The sequence below is a fragment of the Heterodontus francisci genome, chromosome 23, assembly GCF_036365525.1.
Source record: "Heterodontus francisci isolate sHetFra1 chromosome 23, sHetFra1.hap1, whole genome shotgun sequence".
In the NCBI taxonomy this organism is placed as follows: Eukaryota; Metazoa; Chordata; class Chondrichthyes; order Heterodontiformes; family Heterodontidae; genus Heterodontus; species Heterodontus francisci.
In genome coordinates, this window is record NC_090393.1 from 12,231,224 (window position 1) to 12,259,006 (window position 27,783).

Here is a 27,783-nt window from a genome sequence, read left to right on the forward strand (position 1 = left end):
CTTTCTGTTTTTATTTCAGATTTCCAGCATCTGCAGTATTTTGTTCTTTTTTTCTGGTTGTGGGATCTGGCTGTATGTAAAATGCCTGCCGTGCTTGAGCAGCACCCCATCCACCACTTAAACATTCACTCCCTCCACCACTGGTGCAACATGGCTGCAGTGTGTACATTCCACCAGATGCACTGCAGCAACTCGCCAAAGCTTGTCTGACAGCACCCACCCACTCTCCCCCCCCCCCCACCCCCCAACTCAAAACTCACGACCTCTACCATCTAGAAGGACAAGGGCAGCAGACACATGGGACATCACCTGCAAGTTCCCCTTCAAGTCTCACACCATCCTGACTTGAAAATATATCTCTGTTCCTTTATTGTCACTGGGTCAAAATCCTGGAACTCCCTATCTAACACTGTGGGAGTAACTTCACCATACACACATTGCAGTGGTTCAAGAGGGTGGCTCACCACCACCTTCTCAAGGGCAATTAAGGGAACAGCTTTTGAGAACTGATGAGAGAATTCATGGATCTGTTTCAAATTCCCGAGATTAGTTAGAGGCCAATAAATTGGTTGCATATTTCAGGTTCCAGCTCAGAGGAACCCAGGTTACAATATCTTTGAACCCTCACAACATATAAGAAGTATTTAGATGAGCACTTGAAACGCCAGTGCATACAAGGCTAAGGGCCAAGTGCTGGAAAATGGGATTAGAATAGATAGGTGCTTGATGGCCGGCACAGACATAATGGGCCGAAGGGCCTGTTTCTGTGCTGTATAACTCTATGACTCTATCTGCTCACATTTCTTGTAAATTGTCTTGTCTCTGTCAAGGGTTTAGATTGAGTACAAAAGGAGGAACTGTTTCCACTGACAGGAAGGTTAGTAATCAGAAGACACAGATTTAAGGTAATTGGCAAAAGAAATCAGAGGGGGAGAAGAGGTTTTTTCTTTTACACAGCACAAAGTTATGATCTAGAATGCAATGCCCGAATGGGTAGTGGAAGCAGATTCAATAGTAATTTTCAAAAGGGAATTGGATAGATACTTGAAAAGGAAAATTTTACAGGATGATGGGGAAAGAGCAGGAGAGTGGGAGCTAATTGAAGAGCTGGCACAGGTATAATGGGCCAGGCAGACTCCTTCTGTTCTGTAAGATTCTGTGATGATAAAGTGTGAAGACTGGAGTATAAATGATGCAAGCTGGACGTGAGACTTGCTTACATTAAGTTGAATGATGCCCTGTTTTATAGGAACAGGAGCAGTATAGCAAAAAATGCTCTTGTTCTTGTTCTGTTCTTTGGTCTCCTTGTCTCGAGATACAATCGGTAAGCACCTGGAGGTGGTCAGTGGTTTGTGCAGCAGCGCCTGGAGTGGCTATAAAGGTCAATTCTACAGTGACAGACTCTTCCACAGGCGCTGCAGATAAAATTGGTTGTCGGGGCTGTTACACAGTTGGCTCTCTCCTTGCGCTTCTGTCTTTTTTCCAGCCAACTGCTAAGTCTCTTCGACTCGCCACACTTTAGCCCTGCCTTTATGGCTGCCCGCCAGCTCTGGCGATTGCAAAAAATGACCATGTATTATTCCACTAGTAAGGTGAAACTGTGTTCCTCTAAACCCACGAACTGCTTCTATATACAGAGCTGTTAATAAGATGCAGACAATATGCCTCTGGTATTTCTGTTGCTGGAGAGTTTGTACATTTCATGGCCTTTGTTCCTTCATATTCAAAATTTAAGGCATGACATGCTTATGTGGTTTTTACGTGGACAGTACATTATGTACTATGTAATGTTCTGCAAAAAGAGTGAAACCATGTCCCTTAAGACTACAAAGGGTATTTGTTATTAAATAAACACAGGAGACGGTTAATTGTTGCTGGATGAGGGACACTGAAGAGTGGAAGGATCTTGTAAACCTTTGTAGTTCAATGACCTTCCATCAGTTCTGATGAAAGGTCATTGACCAGAAACATGGGGCAGGATTTTTGAAGGCTGTTGGGGGTGGGACCAGAGGCAGGTGTGTCTGCAATTTCACTCCAGCACCGTCTGCCTGAGCCATTTTCCGAGAAGGCCAAGTCCGGGCGGAGGTAAATAGGCAGGCGGGCCTCACACTGCAGCTGAAACACGGGCAGTGAGAGGAGGGGCGAGCTGCCCTCTGACCACTAACTGGCCAGCTCTCCAAAAATTGTGTCGGGACCAGCATTTGGTCCTGATCCCAAATGGAAAGCCCAGCCTGTTAACTCTTGTTTCTTTCTCCGCAGATGCTGCCAAACCTGCTGAGTATTTCTAGCATTTTCTATTTTTTATTTCAGATTTTAAGCATCCGCAGTATTTTATTTTTGTAGATTTTCTTTTTTTAAAAAAAAGATTGCTTTGCAACAGAATGTCACTTTGAAATGTAACATCTGGAGTACAATGAACTTGCACTAACTTATTTTTAAAAACCTATAGAATAGCTAAATGAAATACCATTACACATTAACACAGTAAACCATTGAAATTAACAGCTAACTTACCTCAAATGTATGCCATAAACAAAGGACTTTAGGAGATGTGGAATATGATTTGTATCCTACTTATGCTAATGAAAGTTATTGGAGGGTATAAAGGTATTTATATCGCGGTCCAGATTTTGCGGTCAGCAGTGAAGCTGACTTCTAAGAGAGCTGCCCACAAAGATCTAGTGAACTCTGGCATGGATTTCAACTTTCACTTTGGCGACACCTATACAGCATCACTGCCATCCAGCAAAAGTGAAGTCATCAAGCTGGCTAAGCAGCCAATCGTATTGAAGAATCCTCACAGATAGCAAACCAGGAAGCAACAAGCATGGTTATCATTATTTTTCTTTCTGTAAAATTATAAAAAGTGAAAGATTGGGACATACACATGGGATTAAGGTAGAAACTGAAATAGCATAAATTTTAAAAAAAATCTATGGAATTATCATAGAATGGACAAATTTGACATTCCTCAAATATAAAATTAATTTTTCAGGGCCAGAGAGATTAAGCTAGAGAAATTATGACTTAGTACACCATTAAAAACCCAGATACACCTCATTCAACAAGGCTTAACCGTTTTCAAGGGTTTTTAAACAGTGGGAATAGAGTGTAAATTCACATCAATTAAGTAATTTCTAATTGATTTCCATCTGTAAGGACTTCAACAGTGCACACTGTGGAGGAGCAGGGAATTACTGAAAGCAACTTCTGGAATTCCGTGTTTAATTGTGGCTGGCAGGTGCCAGAGGTTACTGTCAGTTTCACAGTTGTAATGATCATGCATGCTGACAGTTTTACCATCATTACGACTCAGAAGCATCTCAAAGCACTTTACAAGCAGTTACTTTAAAGAGCAAATATTGTTTTAATTTATTCATCATGGGACATGGGTGTCACCGTCAAGGACAGCATTTATTACCCATCACTGATTGCCCTTGAAGGTGGTGGTGTTACATGTAAATATGCTTATTTCTGGTTGCTCTATCTAAAGTGCGTGTGGAGGGCAGTAAACCTGACCATGTAGGAAAATGGAACACATAAATTATCGTAAGACAGATGAACCATGTTTATTGTTTCAGAGCATGATGTTTACTTATTTACTGTGCATTATTTCATTTTTGGGCTACTTTAATAGAAACTGGTCTGAGAGGATATACCCTTGGTAACAAATGTGATTCTTTTTCCTGAAAATGCTAGAGATTTCCGGATAAAATGATCAACTTACTTCTTTAAAAGTTGAAGTTAATTAGAAATCCATGTGAACACACTTCCTTCTGGTTTTAGTTTCTGTACCTCGTCCACTAGATGGCAGGAAGAGAACTGTGTACAGTAATGGGCTGGTTGTACAGTGTATGTATAGTAGTCTCAGCTTGTCATTACAGCACAAACAGAGGGACAAAGAAGGAATGACTTAATGTAGAACGTTCTGTTTTGTTGATTCCCTGTCCCCACCCCCTTTGCAGCTTCATATCCCAGGTTTGCCCCCATCATTCTAAAATAAGGGCACATTTTTGCAGTGAATGCTTTTTCTGTGGAATCTCATCAAATGGGGAGCACATATTACAAATTTGTGTCCACCCATGTCCCCCTCCCCAGGACTTTCGATCCATTCAATTTACCGTATGTCATCTCTATGCAGTGAGAAAAATATATTTGGATGGTGCCCATGTTGCTTTCTCTCTGGGTAAAGTGTCACATAGTGGCAGCCAGACCAATTAGAATGGAGATGGGGGTGGAACAGAATCAGGGACAACAGGGAGAGGAAGCATGGGCAATTAACAGCCTCCAGCAGCTAGTACAGGCTTATTAAATAAAAACAATACTTCTAATAACAAATATACTCTACACACTTTAAAAATTTCATGTAACTTGTATTTATATAGTGCTTTTAACGTAATAACAGAGGCATTATAAAACAAAATATGACACTGAGCTAAATAAGGGGATATTAAGACAGATGATCAAAAGCTTGGTTTAGAGGTAGGCTTTAAGGATTGTCGCAAAGGAGGAAAGTGAGGTAGAGAGATTTAAGGGAGGAAAGTCCAGAACTTAGGGCCTAGGCAGCTGAAGACATGGTCACCAATGGTGCAGCAATTAAAATCGGCGATGCTTAAGAGGCCGGAATTAGAGGAGCGCAGGATTGTGGGGCTGGAGGAGATTGCAGAGATAAGGAGGGGAGAAGCCACGGAGGGATTTGAAAACAAGGATGAAAATTTTAAAATTGTGGAGTTATTTAACCAGGAGCCAATGTGGGTCAGCGAGCAAAGTGGTGATAGATGAACGGGGACTTGGTGCGAGTTAGGACCTGGACAGCAGAGTTTTGGATGATTTTAGGTTTTTGGAGGGTAGAATGTGGGAGGTCGTCCAGGAGTACATTAGAATAGTCAAGTTTAGAGGTAACAAAGGCATGGATGAGGGTTTCAGCAGCAGAAGAACTGAGGCAGGGGTAGAGATGAGCCATGTTACAGAGGTAGAAATAAGCGTGATAGTGATGGTGCAGATATATGGCTGAAAGCTCATCTATGGGCCAAATATGACACCAAGGTTGTGAACAGTCTGGTTCAGCCTCAGACAGTTGCCAGTGTGATGGAAAACCCACATGCCAACTGGAAAAATATTAATTTTGTCGTATGGAACGTTGCCTGAGACTTTTTACTGGACATTACAAATAACTTTTAAAAAGCAGAACAGAACAGCTAAAGATGGCCACGCACAATTTGCATATGAGAAGCCAAAGGCCGACCGGAGACAGAGGTAATTACCCCATCTAGCCAGAACAATAAGGGTTCTGATTCAATTACCTAGAATGGGTTTTGTCGATCGTGGTTGTCAAAAGTCTGGACACCCATTGACTTTGAAACAGCCAAATCCCCTCCACCCCCTACCAAGTCTGTTTGCACAGCTTGAGAAAAGAACTTTGAATTTTAAACAACCTTCCAGAAACTTCTGTTTTCAAAGAGGTGGTCACATGACATACCTGCCTGTGTAACTCTGAGTTTGTGAATTGTGCCTCAGAACGAAGACAGTAACTGAACTCCAAGAAGAAAGCACCTTTCTCTCTGTCTTTCTTTCTCCAGTAAAGTCCCAGAGAAGCCTCGCTGGCAGCTACGAAGCTTCAAGACTACAGATCCTTACAGGCAACAACCAAGCCTCTCTACAGCCTTCTGGGACCAGAGGAGCAAGCCAAAATTATGCATGTGGCCCAGCGATGACTTCAAGACTTCAACTTCAACTAAGGACACTGAAACTCAGTATTTGAATTCCATTTATTACGGACTTTATTTCAACCTCCCAACTATGCTTTCCCCCTCTATTTAATGAGTGCATGTGCCTCGCGTATGAATGTGAGCATGGATGCGTATGGTGTATTTTAGTAAATTTAACCGTTTAGAGTGATAAGGTTAATAAATTACATCTTTCTTGTTTAAACTCAAGAAAATCTGTCTGACTAGTTCATTGTAATTATATTCGAGGATCAGTGAGCAAGGGCTCACTGAGGTGGTAAGCTAAATCACTGTGTTAAAACAATAAACCTTGTTACGGTCAAACCAGAGAAGGGACGAAAGGGGAGCCCGGGAGCCCTTCCTCACCTGGTCGTAACACCAAGGAGAGGGATGGAGTCGGTGACGACGGAGCAGAATTTATGGCAGGGACAGGAACCAATGCCTTCGGTCTTCCCAATATTTAATTGGAGGAAATTTCTGTCTATCCAGTACTGGATGTTGGATAAGCAGTCTGATAACTTAAGAGATGGTGAAAGGGTCGACAGAGGTGATGGTGAGGTAAAAAGTTATAAAAAGCTGTTGCCAGGATCATGTTTTTATAAAAGTAGTTGTATCTCCTGCAGTAAATTAGCAACACACTTTCTTGCAGTGACAACCCAAATTCAATCTGGTTACTGCTGATTTCATCATAATATTCACAAAACTCATTAACAGTGCAGCCTGTGGGAGAAAGTGCATTTACCAACCGTACAGTATTGTATGTAAATCTATGGGGAAAATAAATATGGTGTTCTCTGGTATACACAAGAGGTAATGAATGATAACATACTGAGTGCAAGGGGTTTGATTTCAGGACCTGTTAACATCATCCTTATTCCCTGAGTGTTGATCTCCAGGATTGAGTGACCTCCAGTGGTGTAGGATGTAGTCTTCAAACAAAACAACCATTGGCTATAATAGCAACAGTAAAGTTTGCACTCCCCAGGTCCCTACAATGTACTCAGATGTTTGCTGTAATACTTTGCAATTTATTTCTCCACTCTCCCCTTGTATTGTTGCTCTTTCCCCTGTAAGTCCCTCACCAGTAACAGCAAAGGAGCAGAGTTCACTGGATCCTCCCCCATCTGCACCACGTCCCCGATGTGCTTCCTCTCAAAGCAATGAGCCAACCTGTCCTCTTCAACACCATCCCTTCCCATCACCCCCCACCCCCTCCCCCCACCAATAACCTCATCGTGCCCCCTCCTCCAGTTTGGGTACCCCTGGCTTAATGCAAGCTACCGTGACCTGACTGAGGAGTGCTGATTGGAATGTACTGCTGGCAAGGTGAGGTTTCCCACATCGCTGCTATAGGATTTGCAATCCACAATGACATTACTGTAAAATTGAATAGTCCTTCCAAGAGGAATCGACAAAGATCTGTCACAGAAACAGAAGTACTATTCACCCAATGGCGAACAAGGAGGTGCTAAAGCTATGGTATTACCATACCATCATCAATGGACAAACTAATTCTCATGGCAGACTTCAATACAACCTGAGATTATGTTTTTTAAAAAATGTGTGGAATATTTGCAAGTTCATATTTATTGACCTTTCCTAGTTGCCTCAAGAAGGACTTATAATAAGAGGTGTGGTTCATAGCGATTGTTTGTACAGCTGAATGACTTGCTTGGCCACTTAAGATTGCATTAATAAATCAGGTATGAACAAATTACCAGATCTATTGTATTCAGTTTTCCAACCCACTGTAGTATGATTTGAACTCAAAACCTCTGGGTTACTAGTCAGCTATTATATCCACTTCACTACAATACCCATTAGTCACAGTGATGGTGGGAAGACCAATAGTAATGGTTTCCTTCTTATGACAAAATACATTGGGCATAAGCTTGCAATCAACAGTCTTCCATCAGCCAGAGAAATATAAAACATTCTGGATGTATCCTCAATCCGATAACCAGCATCTAACCAATGACAACATCGAGCAGCAGCATGATTTGAAGGATGCAAGAATCATTGGTCCTAAGTGCGGAGCAGAATGCTGGTCCAACCATTCGATATAACAGTGCAGGCTATTAATGGCACATCGATCACACTGCTGCAGAATTGCTTTGAAGCCCATTAGGTGAAGTGGCTGAAGAGCCCAAACACAAACAGCAGCTGTGTGAAACCATCTAGTATAAACAGTGGTGCCTGCAGATGATGCAGGAACTGAAAGTCATTGGTGCTGAACTTCATTTTAGGCTACTCTAGTAAATTGGCATAACCTGGGCAGGAAGGGCACAAAGCTATACAGGTCAGGTTTAATTCCCAGTCTATGCTGAGCTAGCCGATCTCAGTCAGGACAGCAGCTGGATGCTACAATTGATATCAGAGCTTCTGGACTCAGCAGCGAAGCATTAGCTAGAGTTCCTGCTCCTGATTGGAATCTAGTGACTCCGGCAGGAAAGTGGGAGAATGAAAGTTGAACAAGGACAAGGTTAGATTCCACGGTGATGGCCCAGCAGTAAATGGCATGTTTACACTTCCTGTCTAGGCTTAGATGTGAAGGATGGCAATCTGGGTGAGGTACCAGAGGGATTCTGTCACTCATGAAACATGGAGAGGGTAGAAATTGCCAACTAATGGAAGGTAGTGGCTGCAATTTAATCTTGGCACTTAGACAACTTCCACAAATACATGTGGTTCACTGAAACCTTGCACCTGGCCTGGTTTCCATGAGCATTGATCACACTCTGGCACTTTGCCCAAGTGTGCTTATTTCATGCAAGAGCCGAGACAGTAAGTTCTGGTAGGCTAAGCAGAGGTTAGCACTCAAAGCTGCAACTGGTCTTTTTGCCTTATCTATAGGCTGCCTTTACCAACAGAGCCATTGGGCAAGTTCTTTCTTGTGCATATACTGAAGAACAAGCTCGCCAAAGCTGGAGCTGGTTTTGAGAGTATGAGTAAGAATGAGTTTGTTAACAAGGTGCAAAATTGGGGAAGCATTGTCCCCCAACCATGTCATTATAGGTCAGTTCAACTTGTACCAAAAGGTGTCAGAATGTTCACCACTGTTATGAATAGAGGGATATATCAGGAGCAGGACTGTAAACAACTGTTGGTTGGTCTATTCACTACCAAAATGATCCCGTTCAAATGAGCTAAAGATTATTCCAATCATTAATTTAAAAATTAGCCAATTCCATTTAAAAGTTTGAAGGATCCTTAAGCTATTCAAAACAAGCGTGCAGTCGTGTAAAGACAATGAAGTACCTTTCTCTAATAATAACTTGTATTTAAATAGCGTGTGTAATTAAGAAAATGCCCCAAAGCGTTTCACGGAGACATAAGAAATAAATGCCAGAATCAGTGGAACAAATAGAATGGAGGGGAAGGGTGTTGATGTGGCAGCGTTGTATGGCAGGAGAAGGATTACAGTGGCAGGGACAAGCCAAGTCATGGACTAATTTAAAATTCCTGTCTGTGTGCTTCAAAGATGCACAACTATCCATATGATCCAGACCATTGACTTAATGGTAGTTGAGGTAAATGTAAGGATTAATATTTTCAGGCTGAAGTCTCAGATGCTTTTTTTTATTCTTCCATGTGAGCATCACTGGCAAGGCCAGCATTTGTTGCCCATCGCTAATTGCCCTTGACAACTGAGTGGCTTGCTAGGCCATTTCAGAGGGCAGTTAAGAGTCAACCACATTACTGTGGGTCTGGAGTCACACATAGGCCAGACCAGGTAAGGACGACAGATTTCCTTCCCTAAAGGACATTAGTGAACTACATGGGTTTTAATGACAATTGATGATAGTTTCATGGCATGATTACTGAGACTAACTTTCAATTCCAGGTTTTAAAAAAATATTCATTAATTAAATTTGAATTCCACCAGCTGCCATGGTGGGATTTGAACCCCTGTCCCTGGGGCATTGGCCTGGGCCTCTGGATTGCTAGTTCAATGATATTACCATTACACCACCATCTCCCCTGCTTGAAAGATAGACAATGAAAAACTAAGGACATTTCACCAACAGGGCATCAGCCAGAACAGATACAAACAGGACATGCACAGTGCGATTTCATCTGAGTCTACAGACGTTTTCAATCCTGGCACAAAAATTAGTTATCACTTAGATATAGGGCAAAACATTGGGCCAGGGACAGAGTTTTGGCGTGCAACAGCAAATACAGGTGTTGTTTTATGAAAAATAATCTCTGGTGTTATGGGAACAATTTTGTACTGTATAGAAATATCATTAGGAAATCCAAAGACAACCCCATGGTGCAGCTGTGCTGTTGGTGTTAGAGGTTACTTTACATTTGTAGTCCACCACAGAACTGTCCCAAATCTAAAATGATGGATCAAGTGAGGGAAGGAAGGCATGCCTATAGTATGGGATAGTCACTTGCCTACAGGGCTAGCCTTGACTACTTTGTGCATGTCATCATAGAACTTAAAAGCTTAAGGAGAAAAAAAGATTTGTTTTGAAGGGAAGGAGTTTAAGTTAGCATGTGAGAATTTTGAGATGTTTTCTCAATTCCGCACAACTGGTTCGAACCAAACTAGAGGAGTAGGTCAGTCTGAAAGATAGAGGTTGTAAGAGAAGGTTTAGCTGCTTTTTGTAAAGTTGTTTTCCATCGTAATAAATATTGCGATTGCTCCTTTATTGTTTGTTACTGGATTATTAGGAAACTGGACACCAATCAAAGCACAAGAACATATATGGCAAGAAAAAAAAGATGGGAGAATGAAAAAAATTATTTCATCCCAAGACAATAGAAAATAGAATAGATGCTGGGAACACAAGGCTAGGAATTAAAATAACGTCATTAACTGCAAGAATTGCGTATTTTATACTAGTACTTTGTAGCCCTGCTTTAGATTACAGCTTTTTTAAAGCCTAGTAGTCACTTCCAGATTTGATATTTACAATATTAGCAATTTTACATTGGGAATGCTTCTTATGGGCAATTCTTATGCCTATATTTGTCATTGTATTCCATGTCTCTGGTTGTGTCATCACTCCTGCAGTTTAGAGAAATTATTGTGGTTAATTACTGTGGAATTCTGCACTCCGTTTATATATTAAGTTACCCACTTATGAAATCTCAGTGCTACCAGTGGTCATAACATTTATTGCAGGTATCTAAAAGATGTTCAGTTAACATTTTGCACTTTGTACCATGGGCAACAGATTTCAAGTATTGAGGTGTACCTCGGACATCTTGATATGGCCACTCTTCAGCACTTCCCTAATTCCCATCTTTCCGTGGAAAAAGCCATCTTTATTGACAAGGGAAGAACCCATTCGGAGTTGCTCACAGACAGGTAAACCCTCAGAAAGGTTTGCGTGAAGACCAAGAGGAACCTTGTTTCTATTTGAGAGAGAGAGAGAAACAGTTAAAGATTAAAAACACAGAGCACAACTTTATTTGATTAAACTACTGGAATATCAGTTCTTCATAATTCAAAGAGAAAGGACATACATCTCACAAATTCCTTTTGATTTTTTTGTGGCAAGTCCAGAAATAGCAGTTGCATTGTTTTTAGAATTTGAAGTTAATGCCAGTGAAAAAAGACTGCAGCACTTAAAAGATTTGTTTTTTGCATTATATAGAGCAGCGATCTATGTATGATGTCTCAGATAACTACAAGTGCAAGAATTATCTCAAGATGAAGTTGATTGAACTCAAGCACTGAGCTTGAGAAACACTTAAGATAATCAGGTAACTTCCCTCATAGTTACTGCCAATGTTTCATAAATCTCATCCCATCTTGCTTCCTAATCTGACATTAATAACTATTTATCTCTGGCAATTTATTTGCTTTGAACCTATTTAGCACGTCTTCAAAATGGCAAGTATTAGAATTCTCTATAACATTAAGGGGATAGATCACCTTTTCACTCGGCACCACCAGAAAACTGTTTCCTCTCAGATACCATGGCAAGGAACATAAATTCATTTCCATCCTCATTCTTTTAATTTCAGGGATACAAAAAGTTAGAGAGAACAGACACAGAGATGGTGTAGCCCTATATGCCAGAGGCACCTGGAAGCTAAGTGAATTTGATTTTGAGAGCGTGAGCAACCGACAAAGAGTTAAGAGTTTCATTTACAGTATGCACACTGATCGGGTGTGGAGTTACTCCAAAGCCTTGGAGGAAAAGAGCACAAGTGGAGTAACACAAAATACATCAGGAGCAGTCAGAAGAGTGAAAAACACAGAGGGGTTGACATCGGAAAAGGGGTTGAAATTTCTTGTGCTTGTTGCAGAAGACTCTACCTTAAACTCATATCTGCTTCAATTTTTTTTTGCTTTCTCACTGCTTATAAACATAATAAACATTCTGTAGTCACTCCAAAACCCAAGTTTGGTGTCATCTAATCACCACTCCTAGATTAACTCAACCTTCTCTTCTACTCTTAAACCTTGGTAGCATCCTGCATAATAGTTTCCAGTTGTCCGGGTTCTGAAGTTATTTATTGATGGCATTTTTCATCTGTCGATGGTTAACAATTTTACCAAATTGGACCTAACTCTACATTTTCAAAACTCAACAACAGTAAATTTTCTGGGGATTGAAACTGCGGCAAGATGGTCAGTGACAAATAAGTTGGTGTTCTTTGTTAAATTATCAATGGGAGTTTCATATAAACACATTAACATATTAGTTATTAATATTGTACATTGCAAATTTAACTTTCTATTTCCAAGGTTTAAAGATGACATTGAATACGTATCTCAACTCATTCTATTCACCTCCAAGTAATAAAAATGCCTCCAACACTTAATATTAACTTCATGCAAGTTCATTTCAGCATATTGTACAAATCAATTTGAAGCATTTATTCCAATTTTAAATATCATGTGGGAGATGAACTTGCCATATTTTATCAGATATTTGTTTTGTATCTTCCTGTTATGTTGTTATGCAATCCATACCATTGTTTTAAGAAAAATAGAAAACTTTAGAGGTCAATTTTGTAATTCCCACAATCAAGATAATCTGGTTGCACTTTATATGGAGTCATGTGCATTTTGTTTTATCATTTCCATTGCAAAAAATGGATTAATCTCTACACTGTGCATTATTTTAGTTGATCAAGAGGTAGTATATTTTTGTTTGATGTTTTCGGGGAGTGTAGTCTTAGCTATATCTAGTTCACTCAGCCATTTCTTGAAATCGCATGGAGTGAATTGAATTGTCTGAAGACTGGCATCTGTGATGGTGTGGTCCTCAGAAGGAGGCCGAGATGGGATTAAGGCACTTCTGGCTGAAGATGGTTGCAAATGCTTCAGCCTTGCCTTTTGCATTTAAATGCTGGGCTCCACCATCATTGAAGATGGGGATGTTCATGGAGCCTCCTATTTCCATTACTTGAATTGTCCACCACCATTCATGAGTGCAGAGCTTTGATCTGATCCAAAGGTTGTGGAATTGCTTAGCTCTGTCTATAGCATGCGCCTTCTGCTCTTAGCATGCATGTAGTCTTGTGTTGTAACTTCACCAGGTTGGCACCTCATTTTTAGGTATGCCTGGTGCTGCTCCTGGCACACTCTCTTGCTCTCCTCATAACAAGGGTTGATCCCCCAGCTTGATAGTTATGGTGGAATGAGGGATATGCTAGGTCGTAAGTTACAGATTGTGGTGGAATACAATTCTGCTGCTGTTGGTGGCCCATAGCACCTCATGGATGCCCTGTTTTGAGCTGCTAGATCTGTTTTGTATCTATCCCATTTATCAATGTGGTAGTGCCACACAACATGGTGGAAGGTGTCTTCAGTGTGAAGATGAGACTTTGTTTCCACAAGGACTTTGCGTTAGTCACTCCTAACAATACTGTCATGGATAGGTGCAGCTGCGACAGGTAGATTGGTGAAAATGAGGTCAAGTAGGTTTTTCCCTCTTGTTTCTCAGAGCAGCTGTTTTAATTTGACTATTTTTTTTAAATGTGATTGCTTTTTGATCTTGGATGTTATTCTGCTAAGTAAATTAAGAAACTAGCTAAATAAATTTGTTTGCACTGTAACAGCTGTCAATTTTAATAGAGTTGAGTTTTAATTAAAACTATTTTGATCAGCACGTCTGTTTTTCTTGCGTTGTGCACCTTCAGTTATTAAGGTTTCAAATTAACATTCAATCATCAACAAAACTTTGGAATGGAAAAGGTGATCTCACTCCCTGCCCCGCCCCCATCTCAAACTCTTTTTAGTTGAGTGCAAATCCTAGAAGTGTTAATCCTCATATTGTAATGTAATTTAATCATGGGTGTACACATGAGACTGATTAATTCCTAAAGTATACAGACACAAACTGTTTCTAAGCTGATTATCTTTGCGGTTAAAATGGACATCTAACTACACTCACAGGATAACTATGGATGAGAAAGGCCAATTTGCTCATCTCCATTCACCTACCCAGAAAGGTCCAAAGGTGTGTCCCCGTTTGTTTATTAAACAACTAGCAGAAACCCACAAAACATGTGTGGTCAAATTAGTATCTTTATTGCAACAGTACTTCTTCAACTGCAGGATTTCTAGTTATTTGTTCACCAAAGGCTTCAACAGAATCAGAACTTCTCACTCTGGAAAAAGCTACATAAAGCTGTCCATGTGTAAAAGCAGGCCGAGGAATATAAATACAAATTTCGCCAAGAGTCTGGCCTTGTGACTTGTTTATAGTCATAGAATCTGAAAGTCTAATTGTGAACTGTTTTCTCCCGCGTTGAAAGGACAGGTTTACATCTGATGGATGGGCTCAATATTATTCGAGGAAGAAACACCATTTCCTTAAAATCAGCCTGTTGTAATTTCAGCATCCATCATCGAAGAAAATAGCTTCATTTTAACTGCTTCTTCCTTGACTCTGAGTGCAGTGGCATGCTCATTGGAGTTAGACTGTGTAGAAATTCTGAAGGGTGTAGACTGTGATCACCTTCTTCATCTATAGAGTCAACACTAATGTATTCTTTTAATTCACCTGACAGCTGTTCCAAAACTTTTTCATTCAAATCTAGTGAATCTTCATTTTTAGCACAAAGTATAGCTTTCGAATAATAAGTTGTGTCAAATAATTGTTCCTGCTATTTTGCCACACTTAAACAATTCCATCATCTCATCCACCCCTCCCATGCTATCCCCTCCCTCCCACCCACGCCATTCCTTCCATCCCTCCCACGCCATCCCCAACCCTCATGGAAACCATCTCTCCAGCTAGGGTAACTTTGTTGTTGGGCTCCCCTTACCTTCCACTGTTTTTGTTCTCAACCAACACCCCACCCTGCCGCCAACTGTTGGCAGCAGCACGTGCATCACATGCTCCAGTCCTCCGCGCACGACACATGCCTCCACACCACCCACCAAATAAATGCACCAACAGATGCACCCCTTAAAATGAGCAATCGAAACAATCAGGACAGAAAAAACTTGATTATTATAGATTCCATAGTTTTCATTTTCACTAATCTATATGATAGTCTATACCACATGCTGCCCACTCTTTGTAAGAAGGGGTTGTTCCTGACATCAGTCCTAAATTTAGCTTTTGCTAGTGTAAACATGTATCCTTTGTCCTTCTCACACAATTTAAATTAATATTCTGGGTTTACTTTTTCCATTCCCTTAACAATCTGTAAGGTTACCTTTCAGTCGCCTTCCTGTCTAGGCTGAAAAGCCCAAGTCTCTCTGGATTTCCTCACAACTCGCTGCACTGCCTCTATTGCTAGAATTATTTTTTATTCATTCATGGGATGTGGGCATTGCTGGCAAGGCCAGCATTTATTGCCCATCCCTAATTGCCCTTGAACTGAGTAGCTTGCTAGGCCATTTCAGAGGGCATTTAAGAGTCACATGTAGGCCAGGCAAAGACAGCAGATTTCCTTCCCTAAAGGACATTAGTGAACCAGATGGGTTTTTACAACAATCGGCAATGGTTTCATGGTCACCATCAGACTAGCTTTTTTTTTTAAACTGCAAATTTATTCTAATTGAATTCTAATTTCACTAGCTGCTGTGGTGGGATTCGAACCCATGTCCCCAGAGCACTAGCCTGGGCCTCTGTATTACTAGTCCAGTGACATTACCACTACACCACCACCTCCCCATATAGAATGCCTCTCTCATTCCTTTGCAACCCAGCCTGACCAAACCACTGTAAAGTTTGACCACCAGCTTCACTCACTTATGTTTTGACCATGGAATTCAACATTGTGTTAGCTTTCAGATCTTCCAGGATGAGTTGAGATGAGAAAATTGCCCTTGCACATCTATAATTATCCCTGTAATTATAGTTAGACGTCCATTTTTAACTGCAAAGAAAATCAACTTAATAACAGTTTGTGTCCAGACCTAAAGTATATAATGAGTCCCATATACACACCTGTGATTAAAAGACTTTCCAAAGTGAGGGTTACCACCTTTTAATCAAGTGCAAATCCTGAAACAGGTCAAGACGAGGGCAGGGAGTGAGATCACCATTTCAGTTCCAGTGTTTAATTTGTTGATGATGAATGTTAATTTGAAGACTTAATAACAGAAGGTGCACAACATGAGACACAAAGATATCAGAAAAACAGCCTTGCTGATCAAAATGGTCTTGGCTTGGTTGATTGCTGACCTGTATTGCTTTGGTTACATTTGCTAAGCATTAAATCTGAAGACAACTGGGTTTCTTGTAGCTTCACCTGTAGCTATTTCAACACCATTCACGCATTATGTGTCATCCATTTTCTTTCCTATGTACAGCACTTTATACCTTTCTGCGTTGAATTCCATCTATTATTGTTCTGCTTTCTTGAATACTTTGGTCATTTCTGAGCTATTTCTGACTACGCTGTCCCTCCTAGCTTGGTATCATCTGCAAATCTGATCACTTTGTATTGAGTTTCAGAATCCAAGAGTGGTCCTGACTCTCAGACTTGGGGCACTCCACTCAACTTCCCCTCACTCTAACATAAATATTCTAATAAGTACCCACTGCCTCCTGTCCGTCAACCAATTTCTTATCCGTACCCAAATTTAGCATGAATCTCCACAACTTTGAGTTTAACTAGTAGCCTCTCGTCTGGAGGTCAAGGTAAACCATGTCATAAAGTCAGAATCCACTTTGGATGTTACTTCCTCAAAGAAGTTGAAGAGGTTGGTTTGACAAGCTCATCTGAATCCAGTGTGCCCCAGGGGTGCTACAAAATGTAAAATAAAGTACATACAACTTTTCATCGCATCTTTCAGAAATGGCTTAAAGCACGTCATGTACAAGTTACTTAAAACACAATGACTATTAGCAAATGCAAGAGCAGATCCCACAAATAGCAATGAGATGGATGATCAGTTAATCTGTTGTCAGTGTCTTTCTTTGAATATTGCCATGGTTATCTTTCCAATTCTCATCAAGTGTTGTGTTTATACTGCAAATTATGACCATATCTTGCTGGTTTTAAAGGCAAAGCTATGCATTAAATCCAAAAAGCTAAGAGATACAGATTAATGTTGCTCCAGAAACTGTACGTTCTATATTTAAAGGCTTAAGGCTGTGAGAGGTAAGTACTCAGTTTGGTATAAATCACATGAAATAAACGTTCATTCTTAGTGTGCACATATTGAACTGTGTATATATATTGTTACGACCGAGGTGGGAGGAGTGCAATATTTATTCGAGTTCCACTTCTCCACAGGTCACAACATATATTTAATCTTTTTCCCACTTACCAATATGGTCAATTATAGACTCTATTTTTTATCCCAGAATGAAACACACCTACCAGGTTTCCTTAATAAACAACAAAATTACCAGTTTATTATAAAACAAGTCTTAACCAGTAATGAAGTAAAGCATAAACACACAGATTGAAATATTAAAGTTCCCTTTTTACCATAGCCCCTCATATACACACACACATACACTGGTTAACCAGAAAAATAAAGGGATTTTTGTTTTTAAAGCTCTATTACAGACAAAAAACCACTAGGGCTGAATACTTGCTTATTCTTGAAGAAACAGCAGATGAGATATGTTGTGTTCCAAAACTGGCATACAATCTGGCCTCTGAGTACACATAAACATGTCATTGGGATTTTTTTTAGAACAGTTCTTTTCAGGCAGCGTTCAGAATTAATTTAGCAGGCTTTTCTTCAAAGACAGGAGACGAGATGAGTTGACACAGTGGACTGCTCAGGGTCTTTTAGAGGGGTGCTAGAAAGCGGAGCTGGGTTGTGGTCTTCTCTCCTTCCTTGGAAGTTCTTTTCTGTCCTTAGAAGTTCTCTCCCTTTTTATACAGTTCAACCCGAACTCAAAACAATTCAAAAGCGAAAGTGACAACAGAAGGTCAACCTTTTGACCTCCATCAATCTTGACCTGCCACTTCTTTGTAAACATCTTCTCCAGGTATCCAAAATTCTCTAAAATAAAAGCAAAATACTACAGATACTGGAAATCTGAAATAAAAACAGAAAGTGCTGGAAATATTCAGTAGGTCAGGCAGCATCTGTGGAGAGAGAAGCAGAGTTAACGTTTCAGGTCTGTGACCTTTCATCAGACCTGAAACATTAACTATGCTTCTTTCTCCACAGATGCTGCCTGACCTGCTGAGTATTTCCAGCACTTTCTGTTTTTAGTCCAAAATTCGCTGTTGTTTATTGAGCTAGAAGTCAGGTGGTTTCCTGGAAAGGCTTGTTTTCCTCACAAGATCTCTCAGTGCCCCTTTTAAAAAACATTTCCAGGGACTCTTTATCAAAGTCGTGGCCTCTACATGACCCCATTTAAAAACCCCAAATTTTAATATTTCTTCAATCTTTCAAAAATGAATCCTCAAAAAATATATTTAACAAAACAGAGGCATTTTCGTAACAATATTTACTGAGCAAATACACATGGTGTGCAGCCACAGCTCAATTTGGACCCTTTCCATTATGCAATGCTTAAAGTATGCATTTCTGCCTAATCAGAATTGAAATGCTGATTCATATTCTTAGGAGGGGGGAAAAGTTGCTACCTGTTTATTGTGGGACCACTGTACAAAACAAAAATACTCAATAACTTACCAAATGGCAAGGTTTAAAGATATTTCTAAAGTAAGTGGAATCTCATTTATCCATTCAGCAAAACCAGTCGTTAGGACTGGTCAGTGACCTTAGATGATGTTCACAGACTCAAGTTTAATCCAACCCATTATTGTTTGGACTGAGATTAACTAACTGTTGAAGTATGGTTAGTTTACAGGTACTTGTTGAGACTGGTAGCTAGCAGTTGTAGTTCTCTTGTAGTTGTAAACGATCTCACGAGATTATTCAAGGAAGAACAAGGGTGTTCGCCCAATCTCTTGGCCAATATTTTAACCCTTAAACAACATCACTAAAACAAATTAACTGGTCCTTTTTTCCATTGTTGATTGTGGGACCTTACTGTGTGCAAATTGTCTCAACAATGTCGACACTTCAAAAATATTTCATTGGCTGTAGAGCACTTTGGGACATCCTGAGGACGTGAAAGGCGCCATATAAATGCAAGCTTTTTCTTTCTTCTCATTGTGGCTTTCACCAACTTTCATCCTACTAGTTTTTTTAAAAACAGATCCGTTTGCTTCTGCTTGGCTGAATTGTAAGGCAGCTGATATAATAATACACAATTTCTGTCTGTCCATGCTTTTCTGATTGGTTGGTGGGTTGAATTGGTGGGCAGAGCCAGCACACAGCAGACAGATGAGGTCTACAGTGGATATGTTCAAGGTTTTCACATGTACAGCGAAAGATGAGTTTAGTACGCACTCTTGAGACTATAATATAAAATTGAGAGACTGAGGTAAAATTTAATCAATGATCAAATAGACAGAGACTTAGGTTAAGTAAAGCCAATACAATATAAAATAAAGAGGGACAGCAATAAAATACTATATAAAATAGAGAGAGACTGTGGTAAAGTATAATGTATGGATCACAGAGGGCGACCCATTTTAAAAGTAGGACACTAAAATAAAAGCAAAATACTGCGGATGCTGGAAATCTGAAATAAAAACAAGAAATGCTGGAACCACTCAGCAGGTCTGGCAGCATCTGTGGAAAGAGAAGCAGATGAAGGGTCACTGACCCGAAACGTTAACTCTGCTTCTCTTTCCACAGATGCTGCCAGACCTGCTGAGTGGTTCCAGCATTTCTTGTTTTTATTTTAAAATTAGGACACCTTCTGTTGTGTTTGTAGGTCTTCGTTTGTAGAGTGTTTTGTTAGGTCCAGTGAATTTTTGCACCTGTGGCCTGGCAGCTGGTTGATTAGATAGTGTAGCATGTGTCGAGTGACAGTTTTTTGATCGATTCACTACAAGGCACCTGGTTCTTTCTGTCTGTCCACAACTTTTTTTTTTGGCATTTAGATTTGGCTCCAAACGAGAGATCAGGTCCACAGGATATGTTCTAGGTTTTCACATGTACAGGGAGAGGTGAGTTTGGTACACAATCGTGGGAACTATAACATGAAATCAAGGGAGACTGAGGTAAAACTTAATCAATGTAATATCAAAGAGAGAGAGAGAGACTGAGGTTAAATAAAATATAAAATAGACAGAGAGATGTAAAATACAATAAAGAAAGAAAAGTGAAGTATAATCAATGTAATATAAGGATTGTAGAGAGAGACCCATTTTAAAAATAGGACAACTTCTGTTGAGTTTGTAGGCTTTGATGTGCGGAGTGTTTTGTCAGGTCCAGTGAAGGTTTGCACCTGTGGGCTGACAGTAGGTTGATTAGATAGATATTATTAACATTTTATTGTAACATTAAAGTACAGCGTGTTTTGAGTGACAGTTTTCTGATCGATTCAATACAAGGAACCTGGTAAATGGGGAAGACCCATCTTTGAAGGGTGGTACCTGATGCATGTGGAGGTGACTATTGTTATTGGTACTGGAAAGATTTGGCGGCAGTTTGGAATAAAAGAGGTTTGACATCTGTTACGACTGAGGTAGATGGAGTGCACTCTCTTTTCTAGTCCCACATCTCCACAGGTCACAACATATATTTTAAAAATGTTTACCCTGTTACTGGTTTGGTCAATCATATACTCTATTCTTTATCAGAGAATAAAATACACCAACCAGATTTCTTTAATAAAACAAAATTATCAGTTTATCAAAGAAGACTTATCCAATAACGAAGCATAGCATTAACACACAGATTGAAATATGAAGTTCCCTTTTTAAATTCCCCCTACACACACTGAAAAAATACAGAAATTTTCTCTGCATCGATCTGCTACAAAAATAAACACTTTGGCCAAATACTTGCTAATTCTTGAAGGAAAATAAGAGTAGATATGGAAGGATGTCAGATGCCCCTTTTGTCTGGCGTCTGGGTATAAGAAGACGGGTCACTGGGATCTTATCAGAAGGAATTCATTCTGGAGATGTTGAGAAATCATCTGGTAGGCTTTCCAGGAGACATGTGGTATCAGGGATTTCAGCCAGCATACTTGCATCGCAGGGCTTTTCAGCTTCTCAGCAGAGTTACAGCACCAGGGATTTTAGTTCTCCCACACTGGATCTTTGCAGGGTTTCTTCAAAGAGGTAGCGAAAGAGGTGAGCTGGGAGGTTTCTTTTTCCTTGGCAGGCAAAACACCAACTGTCTTCAAAACAGTTCACACTCCAACTGACCAAGGCAACATCTCAGAAGCGAAAAACAACTCCTGACCCTCATAAACCTTGCCTTGTCACTTCTCTGTAAACATCTTCCCCAGCTCACCAAGGCTTCTGTTGTTTATTAAGCTTAAAACACACGACTTACAGCAAGGTTGTTTTTAAACAACATCTCAGTGATCTTTCAAGAGCTGTCAACAACAAAGCAAAGTCCAACTTCTATGAAATCTTCAGCCTTCCAATGAAACCATCTCCACAATTTAAATAGGAGTCCCTCCACAAACATACTTAAACAATGTAGAAGCATCTTCATAACACATCACAAGGTGCACACGCCTCGGTTACTGGGCTCTGGCTCTCGCTGGTCCCCAGCTTGATTACTGGGCTGACACCCTAAGATGCATATAAACTATAAAATGGCACAGGTAAGGGGAGCCCAGAATGCTACTCTAATGTTAGTTAGGTAGAAAATGAGGATGCAAATTTTGGCCTTGGTTACTGGGCTCCGGCCCCTGCCACTCCCCAGCCTCCCTTACGGCCCACAGCCCCCACCCAGCCTCCCTTACTGGCTCCCACTGCTGCCTGGCCTCCGCCAATCCCCAGCCTCGGTTACTGGGCTATGACGACGATGGGGGGGGGGGGGCATGGAGGGACAGGGGGACTGGGACAGCCTCGGAGGTGTGGAATGAGGGATGGGGATGGGAGGGATGGAATGGGGGCTGGTGATGGCATTGGAAGAAAAGGTGGGATGGGGATGGCATGAGGATTATATAAGCGGGATGAAAGGAATTGGATGGGCAAGGTATAACAGGGATCACATGGCAAGGATGGAATGGCAATGGGATATAAAGAAGTACTGTTGCAATAAAGACACTAATTTTACTGTAAATGTTTTGTGGGTGCCTAGCAGTATTTACATAAACTAAAATTACTTTTTAGGTATAATAAGTCAGAGAAAGTGTTTAAAGAGTGTACCCACCTTGTTGCTAATGTGGCAGCCTCTTTAGCTGCAGTGCCATTTACCAGCAAGGAAGCATTTGAAATTGCTCCCTCGTTGAAGCATTCCATAATACCTCGATTCCTCCTTAAACAGTATCCAAAGTCATCGCCTGTCACTATTAACCTCACTCTAGGCTGCGGCATTCTCAAGTGTCAGGCCTAAAGAGAGAAAGAATCAGAAAGCAAACTGAAAGTTCAACGTCAGGCAGTACTGCAGTCATCATACTGCCCTTTTAGTCAGCACTAAATGCTAACATGGGACAATCATGTTTCTTCATTTGCCACAAAACAGATCAATAGCAATTATAGTTGGAGGTAGAATAGATTTTGACCTGCTGTAAAATAACAAATAGGTAGGGCACAAGAATGCTACCTTATTCTTGTATTCCGCATCTAAAGTTATATCTAACAAATAAGCTGCTAAAGCTGTTAATCTTCCTCAAAAGCAACTTTTTCAGGGACTCGCTTAACTATTCCTGATGTAAAGGTTTAATTTTAGCTGCTTTTTAGCTAAGGAGAATGCTTCCCGGTGTGAATACATTAAGTGGCTTTATATGAGGATTCACTGCATTTAAATAAAAAAGCAGGATTTGAATGTTGCTGAGTTTTAGTTAATAAATGTGTAATTTTTTTGGCTGATTACACTCCTGTGAATCACTTAACTGTTTACTATGTTAAAGGTGCTATATAAATGCAAGTTGATGTGGTTGTAACTTTGTTCATCTGCTTGTGGCAGTCATACCTTTGCCACCATGCAGTAACCGGAGGAGACCATTCATATTAGAACAGGCAATATTCAAATCAAAATGAGGAATAAGGTTAATAAAATCAAAGAGACTAATATTGAAAATGATAAACTGCAGGCAGGCAGCTACCTTGCCTATCTCTGTAAACCAATATTTGTGCAAACTTTTTTTTTAAATGATTACATTTTTAAATCATTCTTTACTTCCTATGAAACTATAAACTGGGTAAATAGAATAGCAGAGACAAGAAATATCTGTTGGTGATGACAGCGGATGATGTTTAATACATTCTGATATTCTGCCCAGATTAATACAGGTGGCTCAGTGTCCTGCTTAACACCGAGTGAAAATTCCAGCCCCAATTCTGGTTCCTCCCCAAGATTTTTTACTTCCATTTCAGGAATATCGACTGCCCGCATCATTAAGCTGAAATGTTCATTCATGCCTTCATCACCTCAAAGCTTGATTTCTGCAATGCTCTCTTCACCAATCTATCCAGTTCCACCCAATACAAACTCCAAAATCATCCAGAACTTCTTGCTCAGTATCCTATCCTGCATGAAGTCCAACAGCGCATCCTTCAGTGGCATCCATGCCAACCTGTCCCTTGGAGCATCCATTTTAAAACTTTCAGATCTCTGCCAGCTTTGTTCCTTGCCAGCTTGAAAATATGTCCCTAATCACCTCTTCTCCTGCCAACACGTATCTTCTGCTCTTCCTCCCAGGTGCAAAACATGTCCTTCCACTTCCAGATTCTGTCACTAAACCCTTCCAGATGGACAACAGAAACAGGAAGTGCTGGAAATACTCAGCAGGTCAGGCAGCATCTGTGGAGAGAGAAGCAGAGTTAACGTTTCAGGTCTGTGACCTTTCATCAGAACTGGCAAAGGTTGGAAAGGAATTAGGTTTTAAGCAAGTAATTTGGCAGGGGGTGGGGGGCTGGTTTGGTGGAGAAGAGAACAAAAGAGAAGGTGTGTGATAGGGCAGAGGGCAGGAGAGATTAAATAACAAAGCTGTCATGGCACAAAGGCAAAGAATGTGTTAATGCTGGTCATAGAGTCATAGAGTTATACAGCACAGAAACAGGCCCTTCGGCCCATCGTGTTTGTGCCGGCCATCAAGCTTATCTATTCTAATCCCATTTTCCAGCACTTGGCCCATAGCCTTGTATGTTATGGCATTTCAAGTGCTCATCTAAACACTTCTTAAATGTTGTGAGGGTTCCTGCCTCTACCACCTCTTCAGGCAGTGTGTTCCAGATTCCAACCTCCTGCCCCGTACCTTAAATCTATGCCCCCTGATTATTGACACCTCTGCTAAGGGAAAAAGTTTCTTCCTATCTACCCTATCTATGCCCCTCATAATTTTGTATACCTCAATCATGTCTCCACTCAGCCTTCTCTCCTCTAAGAAAAACAACACTAGCCTATCCAGTCTCTCTCCATAGCTGAAATGCTCCAGCCCAGGCAACATCCTGGTGAATCTCCCCTGCACCCTCTCCAGTGCAATCACATCCTTCCCATAGTGTGGTGACCAGAACTGTACAGAGTACTCCAGCTGTTGCCTAACTAGTGTTTTATACAGTTCCATCATAACTTCCCTGCTCTTATATTCTACGCCTCGGCTAATAAAGGCAAGTATACTATATACCTTCCTAACTACCTTATCTACCTGTGCTGCTGCCTTCAGTGATCTCTGGACAAGTACACCAAGGTCCCTCTGACCTTCTGTACTTTCTATGGTCCTACCATCCATTGTATATTCCCTTGACTTGTTAGTTCTCCCAAAATGCATAACCTCACACTTCTCAGGATTAAATTCCATTTGCCACTGCTCTGCCCATCTTATCAGCCCATCTATATCGTCCTGTCATCTAAGGCTTTCCTCCTTACTATTTACGACACCACTAATTTTCATGTCATCTGTGAACTTACTGATCATACCTCCTATATTCTCATCTAAATCATTAATGTACATTACAAACAGCAAGGGTCCCAGCACCGATCCCTGTGGTACACCACTGGTCACAAGCTTCCAATCGCAAAAACAACCCTCGACCATCACCCTCAGCCTCCTACCACTAAGCCAATTTTGGATCCAATTTGCCAAATTGCCCTGGATCCCATGGACTTTTACCTTCTTGACCAATCTCCCATGCGGGACCTTATCAAAAGCCTTACTGAAGTCCATATAGACTACATCAACTGCTTTACCCTCATTTACACAATTCATCACCTTCTCAAAAAATTTAGTCAAATTGGTTCGACACGTTCTCCCAGTGACAAAGCCATGCTGACTATCCTTGATTAATCCCTGCCTCTCCAAGTGGATACTAATCCTGTTCCCCAGAATTTTTTCCAATAGTTTCCCTACCACTGATGTTAGACTCACTGGCATGTAATTACCTGGTTTATCCCTGCTACCCTTCTTGAATAATGGTACCACATTCACTGTCCTCCAGTCCTCTGGCACTTCTCCTGTGGCCAGAGAGGATTTGAAAATTTGTGTCAGAGCCCCTGCAATCTCCTTATGTGTCTCTGACGCATCTGCTCTGATGATGCTACCTTCCATGACAGCGCTTCTGGTATGTCTTGCTTTTTCCTCAACCGAGGATTCCACCCCACTGTGGTTGATAGGGCCCTCAACCGTGTTCGGCCCATTTCCCGCACCTCTACCCTCACTCCTTCCCCTCCCTCCCAGAACCGTGACAGGGTTCCCCTTGTCCTCACTTTCCACCCCATCAGCCTCCATATCCAAAGGAACATCCTCCGACATTTCCGCCACCTCCAGCGTGATGCCACTACCAAACGCATCTTCCCCTCCCTTCTCCTGTCAGCTTTCTGAAGGGATCGTTCCCTCCGCGACACCCTGGTCCACTCCTCCATTACCCCCACCACCTCATCCCCTTCCCAAGGCACCTTTGCCTGCAATCGCAGGAGGTGTAATACCTGCCCATTTACCTCCTCTCTCCTCACTATCCCAGGCCCCAAACACTCCTTTCAGGTGAAGCAGCGATTTACTTGTACTTCTTTCAATGTAGTATACTGTATTCGCTGCTCACAATGTGGTCTCCTCTACATTGGGGAGACCAAGTGCAGACTGGGTGACCGTTTTGAGGAACACCTCTGTTCAGTCTGAAAGCATAACCCTGAGCTTCCGGTTGCTGGCCATTTCAACACCAACCCCCCGCTCTCATACTCACATCTCTGTCCTGGGATTGCCGTAGTGTTCCAGTGAACATCAACGCAAGCTCAAAGAACAGCATCTCATTTACCGATTAGGCACACTACAGCCTGCCGGACTGAACATTGAGTTCAATAATTTCAGAGCATGAAGGGCCCCCCTTTTTACTTTTAGTTTTAGTTATTTTTTTTTCTTTTTTGTGTTTATTTTAGTTTAGTTTGTTTCTACTGTGCCTTCCAAATGTGTTTTTTTTCATGTTTGTGCTTGTGGCTGTTCAGTTTTCAGTCCATTAACACCCTATCTGTACAAATGCTTTGTCTGTCAGCACACCAGTAACATATTGTTTGCCTTTGCTCCATGACCTTCTGGTCAGCTATCCTGTGACCTTGTCCTATCAACACCTTCTCTTGTGTTATCTCTTGCCCCGCCCCAGCTTCACGCTTAAAATCTTTTACATTTCTTATATCTGCCAGTTCTGAAGAAGGGTCACTGACCTGAAACGTTAACTCTGCTTCTCTCTCCACAGATGCTGCCAGACCTGCTGAGTATTTCCAGAGTTTCTTGTTTTTATTTCAGATTTTCAGCATCCACAGTATTTTGTTCTTCTATCCCAGCAACCTTGCCTCACGTAGCAGCCTGGGATAAATCTCATCTGGGCCTGGGGATTTATCCACTTTTAAGCCCGCTAAAACCGCTAATACCTCCTCCCTTTCAATGCTAATTTGTTCAAGTATATCAAAATCCCCCTCCCTGATCTCCACACCTACATCGTCCTTCTCCACAGTGAACACAGATGAAAAGTAATCATTTAAAACCTCATCTATGTCCTCTGGTTCCATACACAGATTGCCACTTTGGTCCTTAATGGGCCCTACTCTTGCCCTAGTTATCCTCTTGCCCTTAATATACTTATAAAACGCCATGGGATTTTCCTTTATCTTGCCCACCGGTGTTTTTTCATGCCCCCTCTTCGCTCTCCTAATTACTTTTTTTAAGTACCCCCCTACACTTCCTATACTCCTCTAGGGTATCCGCTGTTTTCAGTGCTCTGAATCTGCCATAAGCCTCCTTTTTTTTCCTTATCCAATCCAATTGTGGTGAAAGACAATGCATTAGTTAGATTAATAACAAAATAATAAGCAGCTCTGTCTACATGAATAACAGGCATATGGTTAAAAAAAAAATTTTTTAATAAAAAAATATTAATAAAAGGCCAGTCATGCTCTGAAATTATTGAACTCAATGTTCAGTCTGCAAGGCTGTAGAGTGCCTAATCGAAAGATCAGGTGCTGCTCCTCGAGCTTGTATTGATGTTCACTGGAACACTGCAGGAGGCCACGGACAGAAATGTGGGCATGCAGTGGGGGTGGGGGGGAGGGGGGTGGTGTTGTTGAAATGGCAAGCAACTGGAAGCTCAGGGTCATGCTTTCAGTCTGAGCGGAGGTTTTGTTTAGTTTAGTTTAGAGATACAGCACTGAAACAGGCCCTTCGGCACACCGAGTCTGTGCCGACCA

General features: G+C 41.1%; 1 protein-coding gene across 5 annotated transcripts in view; it reads right to left on the reverse strand.

The window, feature by feature from the left end:
- ydjc (YdjC chitooligosaccharide deacetylase homolog) overlaps nt 1-27,783 on the reverse strand; it is a 58,076-nt gene that overhangs the window by 16,097 nt on the left and 14,196 nt on the right. For 3 of the 5 annotated variants that reach the window (XM_068054689.1, XM_068054688.1, XM_068054687.1), the window contains exons 2-3: nt 22,321-22,499; nt 10,937-11,096 (exon numbers count right to left, since the gene is read on the reverse strand). In XM_068054689.1, the coding sequence (XP_067910790.1) occupies nt 10,937-11,096; nt 22,321-22,484 (324 nt within the window). In that variant the 5' untranslated portion in view covers nt 22,485-22,499. Of the gene's footprint in view, nt 1-10,936; nt 11,097-17,704; nt 18,203-22,320; nt 22,500-27,783 lie in introns of those variants that run through there. The other 2 variants (XM_068054690.1, XM_068054691.1) reach the window with 2 other exon arrangements.